Source organism: Anabrus simplex, chromosome 1 (genome assembly GCF_040414725.1).
Source record: "Anabrus simplex isolate iqAnaSimp1 chromosome 1, ASM4041472v1, whole genome shotgun sequence".
NCBI classification, from domain to species: Eukaryota; Metazoa; Arthropoda; class Insecta; order Orthoptera; family Tettigoniidae; genus Anabrus; species Anabrus simplex.
In genome coordinates, this window is record NC_090265.1 from 26,511,705 (window position 1) to 26,536,811 (window position 25,107).

At 39.6% G+C, this 25,107-nt stretch overlaps 1 protein-coding gene across 1 annotated transcript in view; it reads right to left on the reverse strand.

Moving 5' to 3' along the window:
- LOC136883524 (B-cell linker protein) overlaps positions 1-25,107 on the reverse strand; it is a 323,973-nt gene that overhangs the window by 92,681 nt on the left and 206,185 nt on the right. Inside the window, exon 8 of the mRNA XM_068229921.1 lies at positions 12,440-12,763. Within this exon, the coding sequence (XP_068086022.1) occupies positions 12,440-12,763 (324 nt within the window). The remainder of the gene's footprint in view (positions 1-12,439; positions 12,764-25,107) is intronic.

The window sequence follows — 25,107 nt, forward strand, 5'->3', positions numbered from 1 at the left end:
AAAGGGAAGCGGTCATTCCAGTCAGAGAGAGAAAATCCCAACCGTGGTTTGATAAAGAATGCTACCTTAAAAGAAACGTCATTGTCACTACACAAGGAGAGCACCCTGGGCACAGAGAGGAATTTACAAGAATATGCCAAACACAGAAGCGAGTACAAAGACTTCTGGACTTGAAGAAATCACACCATACAGAAGAGGCAAGAAAACCAGCAGAGTCTGCAAGTGATCCCTCAGAAGAAAAAAATTCCAAGACCGAAGGAAATCCCAATGGACAGAGGGGAGAAACACTTCAGAGTTATTCTAAACCAGGAGAACAAGAAATGCACAGTAAGAATTGAGGATGAGGAACCAGCAGAAACATACAAAAAGAATCATCCGAAGGGATGAACAGAAGAGAGCAATATAAATGGTCCGTTATTGGACATTATAAATTTTCCAGCTAACTCATTCCTGGTTGCCAGCGTTTCGCCCCAGTGTGTTAAGTTGGACTCATCAGTTGGTAAATAGCACACCCACCAAGACGCAGGCTAGTGCATACCGCGGAGGCCACAGCGTATGCTATTTGGAGCCACTAGCAGTGCCAATGCAATATGAGAGACTTTGTCTCATTACCAAAAATGGTGCCTGCCTAGCCATCAGATGATTAGGAATGCCCAGTAACGGTCCATTTATATTGGTATTATAAATTTACTCATTCGGGACAAATATTTCAGGTTCCTTATCGGAATCAACATCTATATCAGAAGAGAGCACTCAAATAACACCTACAGATATCTCGCAAGTGACAAAGCAAGCTTAAAGAAATCCTGATAACGAGGATAAAAGATATGATCCAAAAAATACATCTACAGTACAGGTCATTAGAAGACATCCTGACAGTCAACTTTGTGCATATTGATGAGAGCGATGACACATCACCCCTTCGAAGAAACTAATGGGGTTCTACAGGGCGATCCCATGAGCCCTTCGTTGTTCAATATACCCACATCAGACATTGCAGACATACTGAAATGTACGACAGAAATAAAATTCCTCCTTTATGCAGAGGACATGGTACTGGGTTCATCAAATAGAGATCTCAAGCAGCTTTACTATAACTAGACAAATGGGTGGGGGAAAAAAAAAAATCTCGCAATCAATTCAGAGAAGACCACCCAACTGACTTTTAGAAAAGGGGGGAAAATCAGCAAGGGATAATTTCAATCTGAAATCTCGAGATCACTCTCCAAACTACAACAAAGTCTTTTAGATGTCATATTCAAGAAAGAACAGCAAGCAGCCAAAAGATCAATTTCCTCCATAAAGAATCTGACAGCACCACCTCTAGTAACGATGCTTTTCGACTTCACTAACTCCGCCAGACTGGAGCTGATTTGGAAAAAAAACTATACAATCCAGGGATTTTGAGAAAAATGAGTGTCATAGCTTGCTTTCTTAAATATGCTCTGAGAGGTGGGAAATCAGCACTGTCATGGATGATCTACAAACTCGGTGAGGAGTCTTCACTGACAACATCAGAATAAGACTGTTCCCGCAATCTACAGAGTAGTACGTCAAGCACATGGAGAGAAGAGAGATTGTAAATGGATTCTAGCTCTCGACACACGACGTATTTTTAACAAACTTCGTGTTATAGTCATAGAGAATATGTGTAATACAAGCGGACTGCATAATAATAGAAAACAGATGGTTCAACTTCAATAACAACTTATGTATATCAGCCTATCTGTTAGGTCATCGGCCCAGAGGCTCGTTAGATCCTCACATAGCACCACCAAAGTCTGTGCAGTTTTAGGGAAACCGCAAAAACCAACGGCAGCACCAAAATGAGGAGTACTAGGCAAGATAGGTAGTTTGCCATTGCTTTCCTCACTGGACCAGAAGGTGCCATTACAGCACAACTGACCCTATGAGCAACACCTTTCATGATACTCAGACATACTGGTCTGCCATCACTCAGTTTACATATTGTCACAGCCATGGATGAGACTGGGACTTGGGTGGAAGCTACACTTCGCTCTGGCCTGTGCCATGAGATGGATACAAAAGTACTGTATCCATCAAGAAATGACAGCAGGCAGCATATCAGCCTATGACTGAACATAATAATTAAGCCAACAGTGTATAGATATCAGTTGAACTACTGTACATCAGGGACTAACGAAAATATTGAAACAAAAGGCCTCCAGCTCAAAAACTGTTATTAACGATTACCACCTCATATTTAAAATTTTATTATATATATATATATATATATATATATATATATTATTGAGGATGACCCTATGCCGGGTCGAAACGTGTCTATGTAAAATTTCATCTTAACTGGATGTAAATATTGCAGTACTGACTACGAGGTTAATCAACAATTTTGTAAGGGAAAAAACTCGAGACATTATGTAGCAATTTAAAAACAAATCCTCTGCAGTGTATATGTGAAGTTAAAACAAATTAAAATCTGTAGCTAACCTTTACTGCGCGAAAATGACCGTAAATAAACATAATATCAAAAGGTGCGAATTCTAGGTTATGTCGCCCAGTATTTCTATCGGTACAGACCTATATTAGTGTATCCAACCGAGGACAGTTGCCACTCAGGCCCTCATATGCATTCCACCACGAGTGTTGCCCAATATTCATAAATTGACTACAAAATAATATTTCGTAAATATATCACAATGTCAAACGTTGACATTTATAAGCTATATTTTGCAAAGTTGGAGTCTGACAGTTGAGTGGCAAAGCGCTGAACTACAGAAAATAAACAACTAAACAATGTTGCCAAGAATACTGTGATCGGTGCCTCGCCTCTCTCACGGACTCCCGTTGTTAAGGTCAAATATTTCCGAATATTTCGCACTGTTTTTCCTTAAAAGCTACACGATCAACAGGATACAAGATGTACGGTATATCATAAAATTATGACGGAAATATCTGACGCGGAACAGAGTAATTCAATGCATGGAACACGAAGCATAATGTTAAAAAAACAACCAAAATAACCAGTTCATAACTCAATGACAAGCACGATTTCCATGCTTAATGAACAGTGCCCCTAAATGAAAACATACTTGCCAATCCGGACGCGGATGCCGGCCAATGCTAATTCCTGGGAAAGGGTTCTGCTCAATCCATGTTCACGTCACTCCTTTTCTCTCAAACATTGGAATTGGAGCTCGTGGAATTACTACAGATCAACTACAGCAATTTCTATGGTCCCCTCTCGTTCCCATGGCCTGTCACTTTCCCCCAACGCTCTGCTGTCACATTATTGACGGTTGTGGTAATGAAATCCGCCACTTCCTTAAGTGATATTCACATTAAATTCGCAGGGGAAAAAACACAATCCAATCCTACCCTCTTCTATCCAAAACTAAACTAACCTTAAAGTAATCTTCCACTAATGACTATGAACAAAACGGAACAAACTTGAAATGAAATAAAACACTTGACGCAGACTGAAAATACAAATATCCACACCAAATGGTAAAATAATTCAATACAAAACGAGTACAAAACAGAATTTGTCAGGAATGGGAACAGGTAACAAAGAGAGTCTAACACTCAGTTTGGCGCCGTAAATATGTCAACATTGCCTACGTTACCATGACGACAAAACTCACTTTACGCGACATGAACACACACACGTCAGACTCCACAGCTCTCGGGAGAAAATAAAACCCTCTGTTGGCTATTTCGATAAATCTTCTTTTCTTGGTAATTTATTGGACTTGGCTTGTAGCGCAATGACCAGTAATGTAAGTTTTTTTCAGCAAGAGTGTAGTGTTGCCAGGTCGTACGAAATTTCGAAGATCTTCGGATTTTTAAAAAAATCCAGAAAATACGAAATTAGATGAAAATCTTCCGAATTATCCTCCGTCTTCATTCCATAGTTAAGAGTAACAAGGTGGAAATATAATTTCCTGGGCTTGAATGCAAAATACAGTATGCTCAATTTTGTTTAATAAAGGAATGTGAACATATGCATGTTTATACAATCTCACTGACACAACTCTGTCTAGGTTTCTCGTCTGAACACACATTAGAACATAGTATCTCTCACTCAGTATTTCACAGCATCTACATACATACACACACACACACACTCTTTCTGTTCCCAACGCGTGGAATCCTACATTACTACATACTTTATGATGAAATCCATGTAGGCCTACAGCAAATCTAGTGACCATGTGCCTCAGATTGTATCCTCCACATATCTAATCCCCATTTACCATCGCATAAGTTGCGTAGAACTCTCTTTATATCATTGCCCTCTTTCCCTGCAACTCCTGTAATATCTCCTTATAACTAGTTGTGGCTGGTAGCATGAGTTACAGCCTCATATCTTCCAATAGAAGTGATTCCCTGGCAAGTACATAAACTAATCAGGATGACATGTATTTTAACACACTAAGGGCTTGCTTAAGAAATCTTGCCTTTAAGTTTCCTAGTTGCTGTACTTATCATTTTGCTACATCAATCAATCAATCATTCATCAATGGTCTGCACTTAGGGCTGTCAACCAGGTGTCAGATTCCCCATCACTTGTTTACCTGGCTTTTTCTTAAAATAATGTCTTCAAAGGACTTTGAAATTTATTGAAGATTTCCCTTGATAATTTATTCCAATCTTATAACTGAAAATTTGCCCTAATTCGTTCTCGTGACTTGCAACTTTATCTTCATATTATGAACTTTCCTCCTTTTAAAAACACTACTCAAGCTTATTCATCTACTGATGTCATTCCATACATCTCTCCACTGACAGCTTGAAACGTACCACACATAATTCTAATATAATTTCAAGTCCCCATTGGGAATCAATATCTATATCATGTACTACACAGTCAAGCATATCGTTAATATGATTAACACGTTGAGTGCCGAGCCGATTTTAGCACACTATTCCACTGGTGCCAGGCATGTTTTTGAATAGTATTCCGCTGGTGCCAAAGCAATTGTACGCGTTGTAGGCTGTTTATATAATCTTGGGATGTATTTATATGATGTACTAAGTAAACTTTATCTCACCATACCACGGTCATATGTGACGCCATATGGTGTCACATCAATTTTTACGAAAGATAAAATATAGCGTGATGCCATATGGTGTCACAGAAATTTTTTGACATGAAATTTGCAATACGAATATCAAATACGGGAGATTTATTTGCTAATTCAAATTAACGCAATATTTGTGAAAACCTAGTAAAATGCAACATAAATACTTATATTACATTACATATTGTTGTGAACAGTTTTCTGATAACCCGAAACAATGAAAATATGAGTCTTGGCACGATTGGCAGGCAGTGACACTCGCATTGCAACATAAGCATTAGACTTTAAACAACAATTAACCTTCAGTCACTCTTTGTTGTGAAATGATTCAAAGCACTTCAGACAAAGGAAAGGTGTGTCAGGACAGGTTGTGCAGATAGTTGACACCCGTTTCGCACCAGAAGCAGCAGCCTTTCTGCCCATGATCTTGCATAGTTGCAGCTTCGACACCGACCTCGAGCTTTCCTGCAATATTGAAAGGAAGAAATAAAAAATAATTTTATAATTAGTACTGACATCGTTCGGAAGTGCAATAATGTTGAACTTGATAACACTTACCTGGTACATTTCTGTCCTTCCGTCTTGTTGGTTTCCCCAAGGTAGTGGTTCTCTCTCTTAGGAGTACGTCTAACAGGGTCGTTAGTTAGACAAAGCAGAGTGCTGACCACGTTCCTTCGAAACTCTGCAAGAGACATTTTCCGATGTCCAGTAACCCGCGTCTTATTGTACAGAAGCAGTGCATTTACAACGGCAGTACCAAAAAGAATGTCACCTGCAACTTTGTGGTACCATCGGATGGTTTTCCTCATTGCAGTGTGATACGAAGAAAGTGTGTCTGCAATATCTATTCCTCCTTTCATTTTATTGTACATTATTACCATTTTCGGTTTAACCACATCTTCGTGTTTCCTGTTCTTTTTGCCCGTAGCAATTACTTCATTAGAACATTTGGTTGACATAATCAGCACGTCCCTCTGATCTCTCCACTTCATCACTGTCAATCCATTTCCATTCTCCATTGCAATGAGTTCTCCCTTCTTAAGCTTTGCATTTACAACATCCTTTGGTAAACCTTTTCGATTTTTCCTAAGTGTGCCAATAAAATGTGTCTTACGATCCAGTAGCACCTCAGCTAACTCAACTGATGAGTAATAATTGTTGGTGCAGAGAAAGCGACCACTGTCCAGATACGGGTCCATAAGTTGCATTACAACTTGAGTAGCCATGCTCGGTGTATTCTGAGCATTCAAGGTACCTTTACCAGTGTACACTTTAGTTTTGTAGGTGTAGCCCGTGTCGTCGCACAGCTTAAATTGTTTAACACCGTACCTGTGTGCCTTACCAGGCATAAATTGCCAGAATGATAAACGACCCCTCCACGGAATCACTGATTCATCAACTACGAGGTTTTCACCTGGAGTTTTGACACTCTTGTAGTTCATATGCATTATAACTAACAGTGGCTGAATCTTGTGCAACTTTCCAGCTGAAGCATCGTTGGGACCAAAGTGCCAGAATCGAAGTAGTAACTGAAAACGATTTCTTGACATTGCCTTACCAGCTACACTATTTCCATATACAGAAAACTGGCTCCAGTAATTTGATAATGAAGGCATTCTTACAAGACCCATCCACAGTCTCAAACCTATAAAAACTTTCATTTCCTCCTTTGTAGTATCTACCCACTCCTTCAAACGACTAGACCGCTTAATACGCATAGAGGCTAGTGTTTCATTTGCATTGATATTAGTTTGTAGTACCATCAAATCAAGAACTTCATCTGTTAGGAACAGTCGGTAAAACTCATATGGTGTGGCTGTAGAAGTATCAATTTGAAGATTTAGATGCTCCTGGCTTGTAAATGGAATATCTTTCTGTGCCCCTACACAAGGACCCCAGGCATCATTGTTCACATGATTGTCTACACCATTACCTGCACCGTCCCCACCTATAATATCACTATCAGTATCGTCATCGTCTTCCGCATCACTCCATACATCCGTCATGCTGTCACTGTCACTGCACTCATCATCACTAGCATTATATTCACTGCCATCAACACTTACATCTTCCTCTCCATCAGAATCCATCAGTAATTCACAAATATCCACTTCATTAATTCTCTTCTTAGCAAGTCGCCTACCATTTCTACTAAGATTATTACCAATATCTTCCATTTTTTATATTTTTGCACAACTATACAAACTGAGTGATATTACGTATGTAAACGAGGAGTAAACAATGCCTGGCGCGCTTTCACCTGTGACAATGACCACTGGCCAGTCAGTGAGTTCGGAAGAATAATGTGGCGCCACATGGTGGCACACAGTAAAAATACATAGCTGGAATAGACCCTGAAGTTCGCTCTTCAAGTAGTACCAATTTTACGCGCATAGATGTCACAGCTGATTATCTACGGCGCATCGCCTGAAACTCTACTGTGCCAACTCTGATTTCAAGAACGGTGTGCCGCCATATGGCGTCACGCCATCTCAAATTTGAAGACCATCGTGACGCCATATGGCGGCACGTGGCACCCAACGTGTTAAGTTACCTCAATGAAGATCATTCATTCCTTATATTAACACCTAGGTACTTACAGTGTTCCTCATGAGCTGTATGTACTCAGATGCATACTGTACATGTATACATAGATGTGTACATACCGGTATGTGACAGTTGGTGTCATCTTCACATCAGACAGTCTCATAGCAGTATCTAGAGATAGGTACAGCAGATGCTTGCTGACCGTGATTGACAGTACAGCTGCTAATATATCTCTCAGATGTATTGGGAAGTTTATTCTGGTTACCTACAAAATGATCCCTAAGTATTTGCAAGCATTGCTTGTTTTCACCTTTTTTTCCTTGCATAGTATGAAGTCACTACTTGCTGGTTTTTCTCCTCTCCTTAACACTACCTATTCAGATTTCTCAGTGTTTAAAGCCATTTCATTTTCCTTTGCCCATTTGGTAATTAGGCCTGTTGAGACTTGTAATTACTTTTCATTGTCCACTGCTAGGGCCATATCAACCACATATAAGTACGTATTCACCTATTGAGTGTGTCTGTCTCCTTAGTCACGTCATGGATAAAAACACTGCAATTACAATTTAATTTACGTCGCACCGACACAGATAGATCTTATGGTGACAATGGAATAGGAAACGACTAGTAGTGAGAAGGAAGCGACCGTGCCCTCAATTAAGCTACAACCCCAGTATTTGCCTGGTGTGAAAAAGAGAAACCATGGAAAACCATTTCCAGGGCTGCCAACAGTGAGATTCAAACCCACTATCTCCCGAATGCTATCAAGCTTCGTGGCCCTAACCGCACAGCCAGTTGCTCGGTTCTTAACCTGCGAGGGGTCACGTGCCGAGTGTAACATCAGGAGTCGCGTACGGTTGTTTCGACCGGAAATCAAGAAAACACCAAACGCTTACTTAATACGCTATTTATTGTTAAAATAATATAAGGTAATACTATTTAAATGCAGGCAAACACTTTTTAACATAATGATAATAATGAGATTGCATTTGCTGATGAAATTGAAAATAAAAATTCAAATTCTGTTTATGGAAAATACTTTTAAAATGATGTTTAATTTCATTTAACACAAATCTAGACAATGCTTCTCCCTACGCCGTGAGTCAGTGAGTCATGTATGGTAACGTGAGGATTCGTATGCGAATGAAACGACCAGATAGCCAGCTTGTCTCTCACTGAAGGAGTGGAGAGGGATAACAGTGGCGTGACAGAAGTGTGGACGAGTACTGAGGTGGAGGAAGTACAATGAACTGTGTTCGTGGAGGATTGATCAAAACAAACAGAAATGGTTGAAACAACCAGACGCGACCCCTCATGGGTTAAAAACCCTAAACAGCACTCCTTGTAACAATCCATTAGTTTGACTTATTCATTTTGACTTGCTGGGTTGTCATATGTTTACACATAGCTTCTGGTCAGTATGATAGTGACATGTGTACCCAACAACTCCCTTCAGTTTATTTAAGAACTTTAACATATTTACTGTGTCGAAGGCCTTTGAGTAGTAAATAAAAATTTACATACATTTTGCAATCGTATGGATATCTTACAAGAAAGTTTCAGTGGACATCAAAATCAATCTTCCGACTCAGAAATCATATTGTTCATCTGAAAGAAGTAATCTTCCTCTCTGCTGTCAATGTTTGTTTATTCAGATAGTGCAATAATATTTTGTTTATGGTTAAATTTGGCAACCAATTGAACTGAAGAATTTGACGGTTATAAAAGTAGCTAGCATGGTCACCACGTAACCGGCAGCGTAGTAGTAGCTCGCCCCATAAGGTCATTGACAGCAAGGAGGACATATTGTTTGGTTCAGACCAATGTTACATCACTTTAATGTGTGGATAAATTAGATGAAATGAAGAATTGGATGGGGTTAAGAGGAGGAAATTCTAATTCATGTGAGGTATCGGAATTATAGCAGACTTAAGGAAAGAAGAAAAGAAGAGAGCAGAAATTATTTTAAAATTCTACACCGAGAAACTAGTGTACATACTTGTTAATTAACATATGAAAAGGGAATCATCTCTTTGCAAGATTTATGAAAATTTTCATTTCATTTCTTTGCACTTTGCATTTCTGTACCAATGGAGGAACATAACAGGCTTGAAAAGTGAAAAGATTCCTATCTTTTCACTTTTCACTTTGCAAGCTAAATCTGAAAAGTGACGGTGGAACAAAATCTGAACTGAAAAGTGCAAAGTGAAAAGTTGCAAAGTTTGTTCGTGGAACAGGCCCCTCAGATCGTTTCTCCTCTCCTCTGTTGGTCGCAGTAACGTTCTTTATTATTTAACATGCTCAAAGATGCAACGCTGCCACCCGACAACAACGTTGTAAATGGAATGAAACACTGAACAAAGGAAACAATACGCCCAGTGGTTTGATTACAGTAAATGTTCAATATGCCCCCCACCCCTACTTCAATGCATAGTTCACAACAGTGTACTAGTGACTTTTAGACTCAGTTCAAGATGTGTGGTGTCACGAACGACCTGAAAATCTGCCTGTATTCTTGGTACAAGTTCACCTTCTCTTTCTACGGGGTTTTCATAGTAGCCAATTTGTGTAGAACAAGTTGTACATTGCCTACTGGGGCTGGGGAGCGACTATGCACCGAGCATTACCTCCGTCTCCCACTTCCCGCTTTCCCTCCCTTCCCTCCTCTACAGGCAGTGGCTGGCTCTCCACCAAATACAGCGCTCCCAGAAGTAACAAAGTAACCTCATTTTCTTGAATTTCTCCGCCAATTCGATTGCACCATCGTTCTTAAAATGACACAAAGAGCATCCCTGAATTTTTTGTCGGTATAGTTCTGATACATCCTGTATATGTGAATTTTACCCAAATATGTAAAAAATGTCTGCCTCTGTGGTGTAAATCAATCAATCAATCAATCAATCAATCAATCAATCAATCAATCAATCAATCAATCACTACTGATCTGCATTTAGGGCAGTCACCCAGGTGGCAGATTCTCTATCCGTTGTTTTCCCAGCCTTTTCTTAAATGATTGCAAAGAAATTGGAAATTTATTGAACATTTCCCTTGATAAGTTATTCCAATCTCTAACTCCCCTTCCTATAAATGAATATTTGCTCCAATTTGTCCTCTTGAATTCCAACTTCATATTGTGATCTTTCCTACTTTTAAAGACGCCACTCAAACTTATTCATCTACTGATGTCATTCCACTCCATCTCTCTGCTGACAGTTTGGAACATACCACTTAGTCGAGCAGCTCTTCTTCTTTCTCCCAATTCTTCCCAGCCCAAACTTTGCAACATTTTTGTAATGCTACTCTTTTGTCGGAAATCACCCAGAACAAATTGAACTGCTTTTCTTTGGATTTTTTCCAGTTCTTGAATCAAGTAATCCTGGTGAGGGTTCCATACACTGGAACCATACTCTAGTTGGGGTCTTACCTGAGACTTATATGCCCTCTCCTTTACATCTTTACTACAACCCCTAAACACCCTCATAACCATGTGCAGAGATCTCTACCCTTTATTTACGATCCCATTTAAGTGATTACCGCTTATAATAACACCTAGATACTTACAATGATCCTCAAAAGGAACTTTCAGCCCATCAATGCAGTAATTAAAAATGAGAGAACTTTTCCTATTTGTGAAACTCATAACCTGACTTTTAACCCCATTTATTATCATACCATTGCCTGCTGTCAATCTCACAACATTATTGAGGTCACGTTGCAGTTGCTCACAATTTTTTAAGTTATTTATTACTCTATACAGAATAACAGCTGGCCCCGTGGTGTAGGGGTAGCGTGCCTGCCTCTTACCTGGAGGCCCCGGGTTTGATTCCTGGCCAGGTCAGGGATTTTTACCTGGACCTGAGGGCTGGTTCGAGGTCCACTCAGCCTATGTGATTAGAATTGAGGAGCTATCTGACAGTGAGATAGCGGCCCCGGTCAAGAAAGCCAAGAATAACGGCCGAGAGGATTCGTCGTGATCACCACACGACACCTCATAATCTGCAGGCCTTTGGGCTGAGCAGCAGTCGCTTGGCAGGCCAAGGCCCTTCAAGGGCTGTAAAGCCATGGGGTTTGATATACAGAATAACATCATCCACAAAAAGCCTTAGCTCTGATTCCACTTCTTTACTCATATCATTCGTGTAGTGGTTAGTGTGATTAGCTACCACCCCCAGAGGCCCGGGTTCAATTCCCAGCTCTGCCACCAAATTTGAAAAAAGGTACGGGTTCACTCAGCCTTGGCTGGTGAACTGAGTTGAGGAGGGTACGATTCCCACCTCTGCCATCCTCAAAGTGGTTTTCTGTAGTTTACCACTTCTCCTCCTGGCAAATGCCGGGATGGTACTTAAGGCCACGGCCGCTTCCTTCCCTCTTCCTTGTCTATCCCTTCCAAACTTCCCATCCCTCCCACAAGACCCCTGTTCGGCATAGCAGGTGAGGCCGCCTGGGCGAGTTACAGGTCCTCCTTCCCAGTTGTATCCCCAACCAAAATGTCTCACGCTCCAGGACACTGCCCTTGAGGTGGTAGAGGTGGAAACCCTCGCTGAGTTCAAGGGGAAAACCAACCCTTAAGAGTAAACACATCAAGAAAGAAAGAATGATATGTTAAAAAAAAAGGCCTAAAGATGGAAATTTGGAAAATGAAATGTGTTTTAAATCACTCCAAATATCCTAATTCGAGAATATGTGACAACATTTTTACTGTTTACATAGAAATCCCAGCCCTGAAAGGCTGCTCTTCAGTGACTTGAGTGTTTCTGGCATAAGCTCTACAGTACTGTATTTTATGGCGATCCCACTGAGGGTCAAGTTCTGCCATAAAGGTTACTCACATTTTCTTTGATGGAAGTGTACTCATCAGACTCATAACCATTGGTTGAGTGCAAGCGATTTTCACACACTTCATACGTTTCTTCTTGACATTCATCTTCTCTAGAAGGTGGGACATTGGTTGAGTGCAAGCGATTTTCACACACTTCATACGTTTCTTCCTGACATTCATCTTCTCTAGGAGGTGGGAACACCAACTTGGCACCGACGTTTACTAAGAGCTCTCCAAGCCTCTTTGTTGTTGTTGTTGTTGTTGTTGTTGTAGTTGTTGTTATTTCTGGATATGTTTCTCCATCTAAGCTGTTATACACATATTCCTCGTCATCCTGCAACAAGAGAGAGGATATCAAGACATATTGGTTATGCATCAGGTATCATAGAAACCTACATCTTCATTATAGATTTAATCTGAAAAGAGCAGCTGAATAAGAAAGGGATGGAACCAAATAGAAGGAAGAATATTCTGGATGTGGTGCTGGTAAAACCAGACGAGCTCTATAGACCAGTAGTGGTGATTGGGAATTCAAAGTGGGGGTGGGTGGGGGGAAACATTATAGACAACAAAAAGTACCAGGGTTTGTGGGGGGGGGGCTGATGTACATCAAAACTTTTTTTAAAAAGCTACAAAACTGTAATTTTTCTGATGCTCTATGAGCAAATTTCAACAGAGAGGTAAAGGATGACAGTTAACCAACTTAAGTGCAGTAATTATAGTTTCTTGTGATTTTGATTAGATACCATACAATAAAACTTTCACCAAAGGAACAGTATTAGGCATGTATTGCAATTAAATAGACTTACGGCATGATTATACAATTGAAAATCATTTAGTATTTGACTACACATTAAAAACCTAACAGGTTACAAGTAATAAACTTCATTCCGGTTCCGTATTGACTTCAAATATCTAAGACGAAATTCTAAAAGTATTCAATTACTGTATATTAGGTCCACCTATTCAATACATTTCTGCATTTATTAAATGGTCTATTTGATAGTTTCATAGTTTAAAATACCTAGGACATGCTTCGACCTGGCTTAGAGGTCAGAAAAATAATAGAGAAGAAAGACATTACGACATAAAAAAGTGATACATAAAAATCCGAGATAAAACACAGTCAAGAAATGCAATGGGAGTTTATGTTAAAATTACATAGCTTCACTATTAAATAAACTCAAGGGTACAGACTTTATAAAGGTATACCCGGGAAGAGAGTGATGAAGAATGTTCCACAATTTGGAACAGGATTTTTGGTCAGCCTTAAAATAATAAACTCAGTTCAAGAATTCAGATCACAGTCTCCACGACTCTCAACGCTCACCTTAAAGGCATCTAATAAAATCTATACTATAATAAATGCCCATGCTCCCACTAATGATAAAAACAACTCCTCAAAAGACCAGGAGGAAACAGGAGAATTTTGGGACCTATTGGACCAGACCATAGATAACATCCCCAAACACCATATAAAATTATTAATAGGCGACTTCAACGCTCAACTAGGCAGAGAAAGAAAATACCGTGACATCATCGGAAAATGGCCAGCACACAAGAAAACAAATAAAAATGGAGAGAGACTAGTTGACCTGTGTAGAAACCATAATTTAATCTCAAAATCTACATGTTTTAAGAGGAAACCTCAAAAACTCAAAACATGGAAACACCCTGACTACACTAAAGGAGAATGGCAACTGGACCACGTCTGCATGGACAAATACCACCACAAAGAGATCTATAACGTCAAAGTCCTCCGAGGAATAGACACAGGTTCAGATCACTACGTAGTTAAAATTAAAATTAAACTCACTCCCCAGAGGAGACAACAAAAGCAAGCCCTTAAAACTAAAAGAAAAATAGATCCTACCCAGCTAATCAACAACAAAAATTACCAGAAAGCAACTGAAAAAATAAAAATCACAGACAAACTTGAAGACTTAGTACACAACCTTAAACAAATTGCAGAAGACCTAGCTCCAATTAAACCACGTAAAAAACACCAATGGTGGAACAGTGAATGTGATGAAACAGTGGAGAAAAGACATCAGGCATGGCTATTACATCAGTCCCAAAAGACAGAAATATCCTATCAAAAGCTAGTAAAACAGAGAAAAGAAACTACCCAAGTCTTAAGAAGAATAAAAAGACAACATCATAAGGACACCCTGCAGTTAATTGAAGAACAGTTCAGTAAAACTAAATCAAGGGACTACTACAAAACCTTCAGAAAGCAGCTCCAAAAATATGAACCCCCGACCCTACTGATGAAGGATGAAGATGGTAAGCTGGCCCATAACAATAAAGACAATGCAGAAATTCTGGCTAAACATTTCAACAAGCTTTTAAATTGTGAGGAACCTACAGAACTCCTTCATTTGGACACCAACACCCTGATAAAAACATCACCAGAAAACATCAATCCCCCCACAATAAAGGAAGTCTACCAAGCTCTGAATAAATTAAAAAACTACAAAGCGCCAGGAGAAGATCAGACCTTTGCGGAAATCTGGAAATATGCAGGAACCTCAGCAAAAGTTGCCCTCCATCAACAACTTGTCTCTATCTGGATTAAAGAAGAACTACCAGAACACTGGACAACAGCCCTCATTCATCCTCTGCACAAAAAAGGGGACAAAACCGACCCTAATAACTACAGGGGAATCTCTCTCCTAGACATAACATACAAAATATTTTCAATAATCATCCTTAATAGGATAAGTTTACAACTTGAGAAAGAACTAGGAGAATATTAAGGAGGTTTCAGACCCTGGAGGAGCTGTCCTGATCAGATCATGAGTCTTAAGTTGATAATGGACTATAACAGGAGAAGAAACAGAGATATGGTGATAACATTTGTAGATTTCAAGAAAGCTTATGATTGCATCCATAGAGAATCTCTGTTTAAAATTTTAAGACACCTTGGACTACACCCCAAATTAATAAACATGATAAAATTGACTCTCACCAATACCAAGTCAAAAGTGAAGTTTAGGGGTGAAACATCAGAGACATTTGAAATTAAAACTGGACTACGGCAGGGAGATGGGCTCTCACCACTATTATTTAACTGTGCTCTAGAAATGGTAATGAGGGAATGGTTTAGAAAATGTCCCCCCAAAATAAAGATTGGCCGAAAAATCAAAACAAATTGCCTGGGTTTTGCTGACGATTTAGCATTACTAGCAGTGGACATAAAAGAAGCAAAAACCCAGATATCAGAACTTCAAAACATTGCAAATAAAATTGGCCTCAAAATATCATTTGAAAAAACAGAAATTATGCCCCAAAAACCAACACAGCTAAAAGAAGTCACCATAAATGGTAATAAAATCAAAATAGTAACTCAATTTAAATATCTTGGAGAAGTAATAACACATAACTTAAATGAAAAAATCTCAATCCAAGTAAGAACAAATAGATTAGCTAAAGCACAAAAATTAACATGGGATATCTACAAAAAGAAATGTCTATCAATAAATACAAAAATAAAACACTACAACACAGTTATAAAACCGGAAGCTGCATATGCAGCAGAAACACTCTTTTACCTGAATAAACAATCAAAGACTGACAGACTTCAGAAAATTGAAAGGAGGATTGGAAGAACCTGTATCAACAAAAAATATCAGAAAGATGGACCGTGGCGGTTAATACCTAACAAAGTCGTGTACAAAGAGCTAGAACCCATTACAGATACTATGCGTAAGAGGAGACTGGGATTCTTTGGACATATCATGAGGATGCAGGACTCGAGACTTCTGAAACAACTAGTACAACACAATCTCGTCTCAAAAAATACCACAACAGGATGTAAATGGATCAGAGAAGTAAGAGAGGATCTGAAGGAAATAGGCCTTACAACAGAAGACACCAAAAATAAGATAAAATTGAATACAAAACTCAAGAATACAAACCTCCGCTTTACCCTTACACAAAACAAACCAACAACACGCACATTTTCAACTGAGGAAAGGCCACGAAGATCGGAGCACCTGAAGAAGTACTGAGAGGACTGCAAAGCCCGAACAATCCCTTCAAAGAGACCTGAACGACGGACTGACTAAAGTGATCCTATGTGGTCATAAAAGAAGAAGAAGAAGAAGAAACTGTTAAAAATATACACGGGTAAACTTGGAAAAAATAAATTGATAGTGTGGGTTCAAGCGTATTTAGTACAATATTACATAGCTGGAGGACATACTTAACCCTCTATGCGCCAACGTCCTTTTGAAAGCACCTTTGGTTTTCATCTGAAAAATGCCAGTGTCCTTTCAAAAGGATGTTCAGTATTTATTTTTTATTCTTAAAAGGAACAGTCATTTCCTTTCAGAATTTCCCAATATAGTTAGTTAAAGCCTTACAATTTTTGCAATAAACAGCCTTGTTTATTTTCTGGACCATTCTTTCAGTATATTAGTCTATTATTGTTATTATTATTATTATTATTATTATTAAAGTGTTATGTAAAAAACATTTGTACCGTATTTAGTAGGTATTGATGTACACTGACTGACAGAGCAAATGCAACACCAAGAAGGAGTGGTCAGAACTTTATGCCAATTGCAGGGTAGACTGACGTCACTGAGGTATGCTCATGATGTGAAATGCGCCGCTGTGCTGCGCACGTAGCGAACGATAAATGGGACACGGCGTTGGCGAATGGCCCACTTCGTACCGTGATTTCTCAGCCGACAGTCATTGTAGAACGTGTTGTCGTGTGCCACAGGACACGTGTATAGCTAAGAATGCCAAGCCGCCGTCAACAGAGGTATTTCCAGCAGACAGACGACTTTACGAGGGGTATGGTGATCGGGCTGAGAAGGGCAGGTTGGTCGCTTCGTCAAATCGCAACCGATACCCATAGGGATGTGTCCACGGTGCAGCGCCTGTGGCGAAGATGGTTGGCGCAGGGACATGTGGCACGTGCGAGGGGTCCAGGCGCAGCCCGAGTGACGTCAGCACGCTAGGATCGGCGCATCCGCCGCCAAGCGGTGGCAGCCCCGCACGCCACGTCAACCGCCATTCTTCAGCATGTGCAAGACACCCTGGCTGTTCCAATATCGACCAGAACAATTTCCCGTCGATTGGTTGACGGAGGCCTGCACTCCCGGCGTCCGCTCAGAAGACTACCATTGACTCCACAGCAAAGACGTGCACGCCTGGCATGGTGCCGGGCTAGAGTGACTTGGATGAGGGAATGGCGGAACGTCGTGTTCTCCTATGAGTCACGCTTCTGTTCTGTCAGTGATAGTCACCGCAGACGAGTGTGGCGTCGGCGTGGAGAAAGGTCAAATCCGGCAGTAACTGTGGAGCGCCCTACCGCTAGACAACGCGGCATCATGGTTTGGGGCACTATTGCGTATGATTCCATGTCACCTCTAGTGCGTATTCAAGGCACGTTAAATGCCCACCGCTACGTGCAGCATGTGCTGCGGCCGGTGGCACTCCCGTACCTTCAGGGGCTGCCCAATGCTCTGTTTCAGCAGGATAATGCCCGCCCGCCCACACACTGCTCGCATCTCCCAACATGCTCTACGAGGTGTACAGATGCTTCCGTGGCCAGCGTACTCTCCGGATCTCTCACCAATCGAACACGTGTGAGATCTCATTGGACGCCGTTTGCAAACTCTGCCCCAGCCTCGTACGGACGACCAACTGTGGCAAATGGTTGACAGAGAATGGAGAACCATCCCTCAGGACACCATCCGCACTCTTATTGACTCTGTACCTCGACGTGTTTCTGCGTGCATCGCCGCTCGCGGTGGTCCTACATCCTACTGAGTCGATGCCGTGCGCATTGTGTAACCTGCATATCGGTTTGAAATAAACATCAATTATTCGTCCGTGCCGTCTCTGTTTTTTCCCCAACTTTCATCCCTTTCGAACCACTCCTTCTTGGTGTTGCATTTGCTCTGTCAGTCAGTGTATAAACGAAACAAGTGTAATTAGACTTGTATTTTTGGTTCATTTGGATATATAAATTAATTATTTTTACTACAGATTTATTTTAGGCACAAAATGAATGAAATTTTCAATATAGCTTCATAATAGGTTGTACTATTCAATAAATATGTTCATGATATATAAAAATTTCTTTGTTCTACCTAAATTTTATTGCTAAACTTTTGTTTTGCTTTATTTTTAATTAATATTTTCGGGTTTTGCCTGCCAAATGTTTACTAATGGTCATAAATGAACTGAGTAAGAATTTATTCGTATAGGAAATCATATTAGTAAAAAAAAAAAACAAAAATTTTTCAAGTTTCTACCTACAATAACAGCTGAACTGTGAGTGATAAAAAAAAAAGCTTGCAAAAAACGGAAACTGGCCTTGGTGCTCAGTGATAGGAAAACCGTAATAGCATGCGGCGCTTAAAGGCTTAAGCACTATTGAAGACAGTTGGATGTTATTCTAATCTGTCATATCTGGAAAACAGAGTGAAGTTATAAAGGACCCGTTGTAATACATCACAGGGAACACTAGTAAAGCCAGGATGTGGAGGTCAACATCGACCCAACCTGAGCTACACAAACGGACTGAAGGAAAGAGGACATCATGGCTTTACTAGTGTTCCCTGTGATGCATTATAACAGATCTTTTATAAACTTCACTCCATTTTCCAGATATGACAGATTAGAACAATGTCCAACTGTCTTCACTAGTCCTTAAATATGTCCTCCAGCTATGTAATATTGTACTAAATACGCTTGAACCCACACTATCAATTTATTTTGTCCAAATTTATCCATGTACATTTTTAACAGTTTTCCATTGTACTTGTCGAGTATATTTTTAATAGTGAAGCTATGTACATTTTAACATAAACTCCCATTGCATTTGTTAACTGTGTTTAATCTCGGATTTTTATGTATCACTGTTTTATGTTGTATGTCTTTCTTCTTTGTTATTTTGCTGATGATGACCTCTAAGCCAGGTCGAAATATGTCCAAGGTATTTTTAACTACTATGTAACTTTCAAATAGACCATTTAATAAATGGCAGAAATGTACTGAATAGTTGGACCAAATATAATTTAACTATTTTAGAATTTCATCTTAGATAAACTAACAGGTGCCAAAGAGAATGCCAGACTGAAAAATGCACGCAGCAAGGGGGTGAATTACACCTCAGTGTCCATGACCTTGGCAAAAAAATATACCCTTGCTACCCTTCCTCACAGCACATGTTATACGCTGCTACGCGAGTCTCCGCTATTTGCTGTGGCGCTATACAGATCGGTTAGCCATGACAAACGATATTTTGTGTATATTTTCCCTAATCATTTTGTTAATAATTTAAAAAATTAAACAAAAGAATTACCTGATAAGACAACAGGGCTTGTACAGTACAAATTTGCTTTTTGTAATAATTCGTATGATTCCTAGTTTCAGCTGGCCAAAATGGAATAAATATGCAAGGTTTTCTCCACAAAGTGCCGATACTGCTATAGACAAACAAAAGTGATAGGTGATGTAAGCGATTACGAAGCTTTTTTGTTGTAGTTAAAAATAAATGTGATAGAAAGGAAGGTTGTAAAAGTAAGATTATTTAGGCGGTACCATAAGATTGAAAAGACAGGCATGAGGGAGTTTTTAAAAAGTACCGGTAATTATGATCAGTGAAAAATAAAAATGCAAACAGCATATGGTATGGCTTTAAAGCAACTGTTGAGGAATGTGAGAGCAGGTATGTATGTTTAAAAGTGGAAAGGAATGCTAAAGATCCACTATATTATGACAGAGAAGTAAAGAGACTAAGAAGGACTTGGAAAGGAACAGAGTTAGGAATGGGTGGAAGTATAGAAAAACTGAAGGAATTTTCTAGAAAATTGAATCTAGTAAATAATTCAGCAAAGGATAACATGCTGGCAAGCACAATTGGCATTCAAATGAAATTTAAGGAAAATGGACGGGTATGTATAGGTACTTTAAGGCAGAAACAAGGTTCCAAGAAGAACATTCCAGGAATCATTAATGAACAAGAGGAGTACATATGTGAGGATTTACAGAACGCAGAGGTATTCATTCATCAGTATGTAAAGATTATTGGATATAAGGATAATGTCCAGGCAGAGGAGGTGACTAATACTAAAGAAGTATTGAAATTTACCTGTGATAACAAAAATATTTGCAATAAGGCACAAAAATGGAAACCTACAAAAACAGCTGGAATTGATAAAATTTCTGGGGATGTACTAAAGACAATAAAGCTGGCCCCGTGTTGTAGGGGTAGCATGCTTGCCTCTTACCCGGAGGCCCCAGGTTTGATTCCCAGCCAGGTCAGGTATTTTTACCTGGACCTGAGGGCTGGTTCGAGGTCCACTCAGCCTACTTGATTAGAATTGAGGAACTATCTGACAGTGAGAGAGCGGCCCTGGTCTCGAAAGCCAAGAATAACGGCTGGGAGGATTCATCGTGCTGACCACACAACACCTCTTAATCTGCAGGCCTTCGGGCTGAGCAGCGGTTGCTTGATAGGCCAAGGCCCTTCAAGGGCTGTAGTGCCATGGGGTCTGGAGGTCTGAATAAAGACAATGGGTTGGGATATAGTACCAGATCTGAAGTACTTATTTGATTATTGTTTGCTTGAGGGAGCTATACCAAATGAATGGCGAGTTGCTGTAGTAACCCCTGGTATAAAGGAAAGGATGATAAACACAAAGCCGATAATTACAGGCTAGTCAGCTTAACATGCGTTGTTTGTAAGCTCTGGGAAAACATCATTTCTGATTATACTAGACATGTTTCTGAAATGACTAACTGGTTTGATAGAAGGCAGTTTGGGTTTAGAAAAAGTTATTCCAGGGAGGCTCAAATTGTATTCCAGCAAGATACAGTAGATATTTTAGATTCAGGAGGTCAAATGGATTGTATTGCTATTGATCTATCCAAAGCTTTTGACAGGGTAGATCATGGGAGGACCGATGACCTTAGATGTTAGGCTCCTTTAAACAACAAGCATCAAATCATGGGAAACTACTGCCAAAAATGAGCGCACCTGGACTAGAGAAAATAGTGACTGATTAGGTAAGTACGTATCTTAAAATCGGAACTCAGAGCTTTAGGGGAGGTGAAGCATCATCTGATCCTGCAATGATTAAGAGGGGAGTTTCAATCAATCACTACTGATCTGCAGTTTCCCTATCTGTTGTTTTTCTTAAAGGACTGCAAAGAAATTGGATATTTATTGAACATTGTATGGCTCATATCATCATCATCATCATCATCATCATCATCATCATCACTGCCATATGATCTTGTCACATAAAACACAAGGAGACATTCTAACAACTTTATTTCCTCAGTGGACATAATTATTCCGTCTTAAAGGCTGTTTTTCTAGAGTCTCCCAATTGACCATACATCAGGATTGTGGCAGATAACATGTTTCGAGCACTTTGGAATTATTGTTGATCTAAATATCTTTATTATCTCATATTCTCCAAACCATTACAGCATATAAATTAGGTCACCAGACAACTATATATTGTTTTTAAATAAGCAAGAACCAAGTGCTTGGCTACAGTATAACTTACAGTTATTTTGATTTCACAATGTATTAAAGTGGCTTTTGTAAGGAAGACTTGACTTAGAGTAGGACTACGATTTTGGAAACATGAAGAGGTTTTGTCTAATATCCTTTTGAATTCTATCGATAGTTGTTATCAGACAACAAACATTTTACGTTAAATCTCTTTATCCGGTGACTGTATATAGTGTCCTAATGCGGTGTTCATTTGTATCAAGTGTTAATGTATCATTATTTGATATAGATGTTGATTCCCATAGGGAATCTGAAATTTTTGTCCCGAATTATTTGTTAAACGCCCGACTCGTTGGCTGAACGGTTAGCGTACTGGCCTTCGGTTCAGAGGGTCCCGGGTTCGATTCCCGGCCGGGTCGGGGATTTTAACCTTAATTGGTTAATTCCAATGGCAAGGGGGCTGGGTGTATGTGTTGTCTTCATCATCATTTCATCCTCATCACGACGCGCAGGTCACCTACGGGAGTTAAATAGAAAGACCTGCACCTGGCGAGCCGAACCCGTCCTGGGATATCCCGGCACTAAAAGCCATACGACATTTCATTTCATTTCATTTGTTAAACATTGATTTATAAGACGGAGGGTACCTAACCTCATGATAATTTCAATTGGTGCCAAGATCAGATATTTTAATGAATTAATTTTAAGACTGCTTCAAGAACTCCATTAAATAATTGTTCACCTATCAGTAATGAGACCGACACATTGTATTTTTAACTCTTACTATTTTAGCTATTAAGATGGTTCAATTTGAGAATATCAGGATCCTGATAATATTTGATTTTGAGGAGGAAAATTAGGCTGAAGATACCCACAACTAGAGGTAAACATGTCCCAATTTAAGTGTCATGTATAAGTTGTAAACATTCTTAAGATTGTTATTATATTGAATAGGTTAACCATTTTAATAAACTTAATTGTTTTAAGATAATAGAAAAAGTTCTCTCGGTGTTGATGGGGTGAAGGTACCTCAAGCGGATCACTGTACAAAGTACCTAGGTGGTAATATAAGGCAGTATTATTCCATCAACAGGACTTGAACCAGCTAACTAAGGGTCGGACCATTTAGACTTGACACCTCAATGATCATGAGCACCAGCTGGGCTATATGTAAACTATGTACCAGTAGCACCATTCCCCCCTCAGAAAAAATCTCCTCCTAGATGTTAGTCCCCTTACAACGTGGAGTTTGGTAGTCTTAGGAGGCTGCTAAGGAGTTAAATCTGGAGATGGATTTATAACAAAAAAATGAGATTAGAAAGCAGGCATTCCTTCAGAGAACTACATTTCCCAATGGAGACTGTTCAGGCGGTACATCTAGTGGTGGAGCTTACACATTTCGTATAATATACAGTAACAGAGTATTTATTAAGGTAATGTATTTACCAACCAAGTTCTAATTATTTGATTGTGATTATTTTTGATAGCTTCATACATAAAACAGGGGCTGCCTGGCCAAGGCGGTAAAGGCGTGCTCGGTTCGCCCGGAAGGACGTGGGTTCGAATCCCCGTCAGGAAGTCATAAAATTTTTAAAAAAATGAGATTTCCACTTCCGGAGGTGCATATGGCCCTGAGGTTCACTCAACCTACACCAAAAATGAGTACCAGGTTAATTCCTGGGGGCAAAGGCGGCCGGGCATAGAGCTAACCACTCTACCCCATCTCGTGCCGAGGTTAACAATGGTGGACGCCTTTACCTTCCACTCCTCCAAGGGCCTTCATGGCCTGTACGGAGGTGACTTTGCTTTGCTTTGCATACATAAAATATTCCTTTAAAATATTTATGAATCAAGTTCTGTTTTTCTGTTCACTTGTGAATATTACTGACAACTCAGTAAATAAGACTTGTTCAACAATCTACTTGAGAAACAGCTCTATTATTATTCTGTAAGTATAGTTATTAAAGAGGAATGTTTGCATTAATAGTTGTTCCTGTCTTCATTCTGTCATCCATTCACATTGCAGCCTGACTGTCAACATAAATGTCTTTGATTGCTTGTAATAACCTATTTTTTTGCTAGTGGTTTTACGTCACAAACTGACGCAGGTAGGTCTTAAGGCGATGATGGGACAGGAAAGGTCTAGGAGTGGGAAGGAGTTCGCCATGGCCTTAATTAAGGTACAGCCCCAGCATTTGCCTGGCGTGAAAATGGGAAACCACGGAAAACCATTTTCAGGGCTGCCGACAGTGGAACCCACTATCTCCCGAATAATGGATACTGGCCGCACTTAAGCTACTGCAGCTATCAGCTCGGTTAATCTACTTTCATCCTCCTTTCACCTGGGTCGGGGCATTTATCACACTTCTCCATCTTCCTCTCTCCTACACCATTCCTCTTCCATCACTTTGTTCCAGTCCAGGTTTCTTCTTGTTGCATTCCTCTTTATCCACCTTATTCTAAGTCTCCCTCTCACTCCCCTTCCCTCAAAGTTCATCTCCATCATCTGTTTTGGTTTTCTTTCCTCCTTTACTCATGTCAATTCTCTCATTTAGGGTTTCCATTCTGACCTCCTTCCTCACATCTTTGTTTCTCACTCTGTCTTTCCTTATCTTTGTTATAAAACCTTTTATGTGCTGTATTTCATTTTTCTCTTTTAAATTCTTGTCTCCTTCCTACTTTTAAACATAGGAATTTCATTTTGTCCATATTGAACTGAGAAAGGATGTTAGGAAAAACTTAAAACGGTCCACCTTTTCAATACAAAAATGTTATATTTATTTATAACATGTATTTGCACTTGGAACTAGTTTCGACGCTGTGTTTGCGTCATCATCAGCCAAAATGTGGGAAATAGGCAAGATGTAGGCATTTATATTACACAAGGCATTACATTAAACAATACACATCTTATAAGGAGATAAAAACAGGGACGAATATAGAAACAAATGAATCGTTGAGAAAACAAAAGTTATACATATTAAAAATAACCTTAACTACATATCTTGCAGTGCGAAAGTGTTCTTCTTGAATGATTCCTGAATATATATATATATATATATATATATATATATATATATATAAAAAAACACACGCGCACACATTTCTGGAGAGCCAGCAGGCAGGACAAAGTAAAGTGAAACCTTAAGAGTCCTTCTGAGAAGAGTTCCTCATTTTTTCTATGTTCC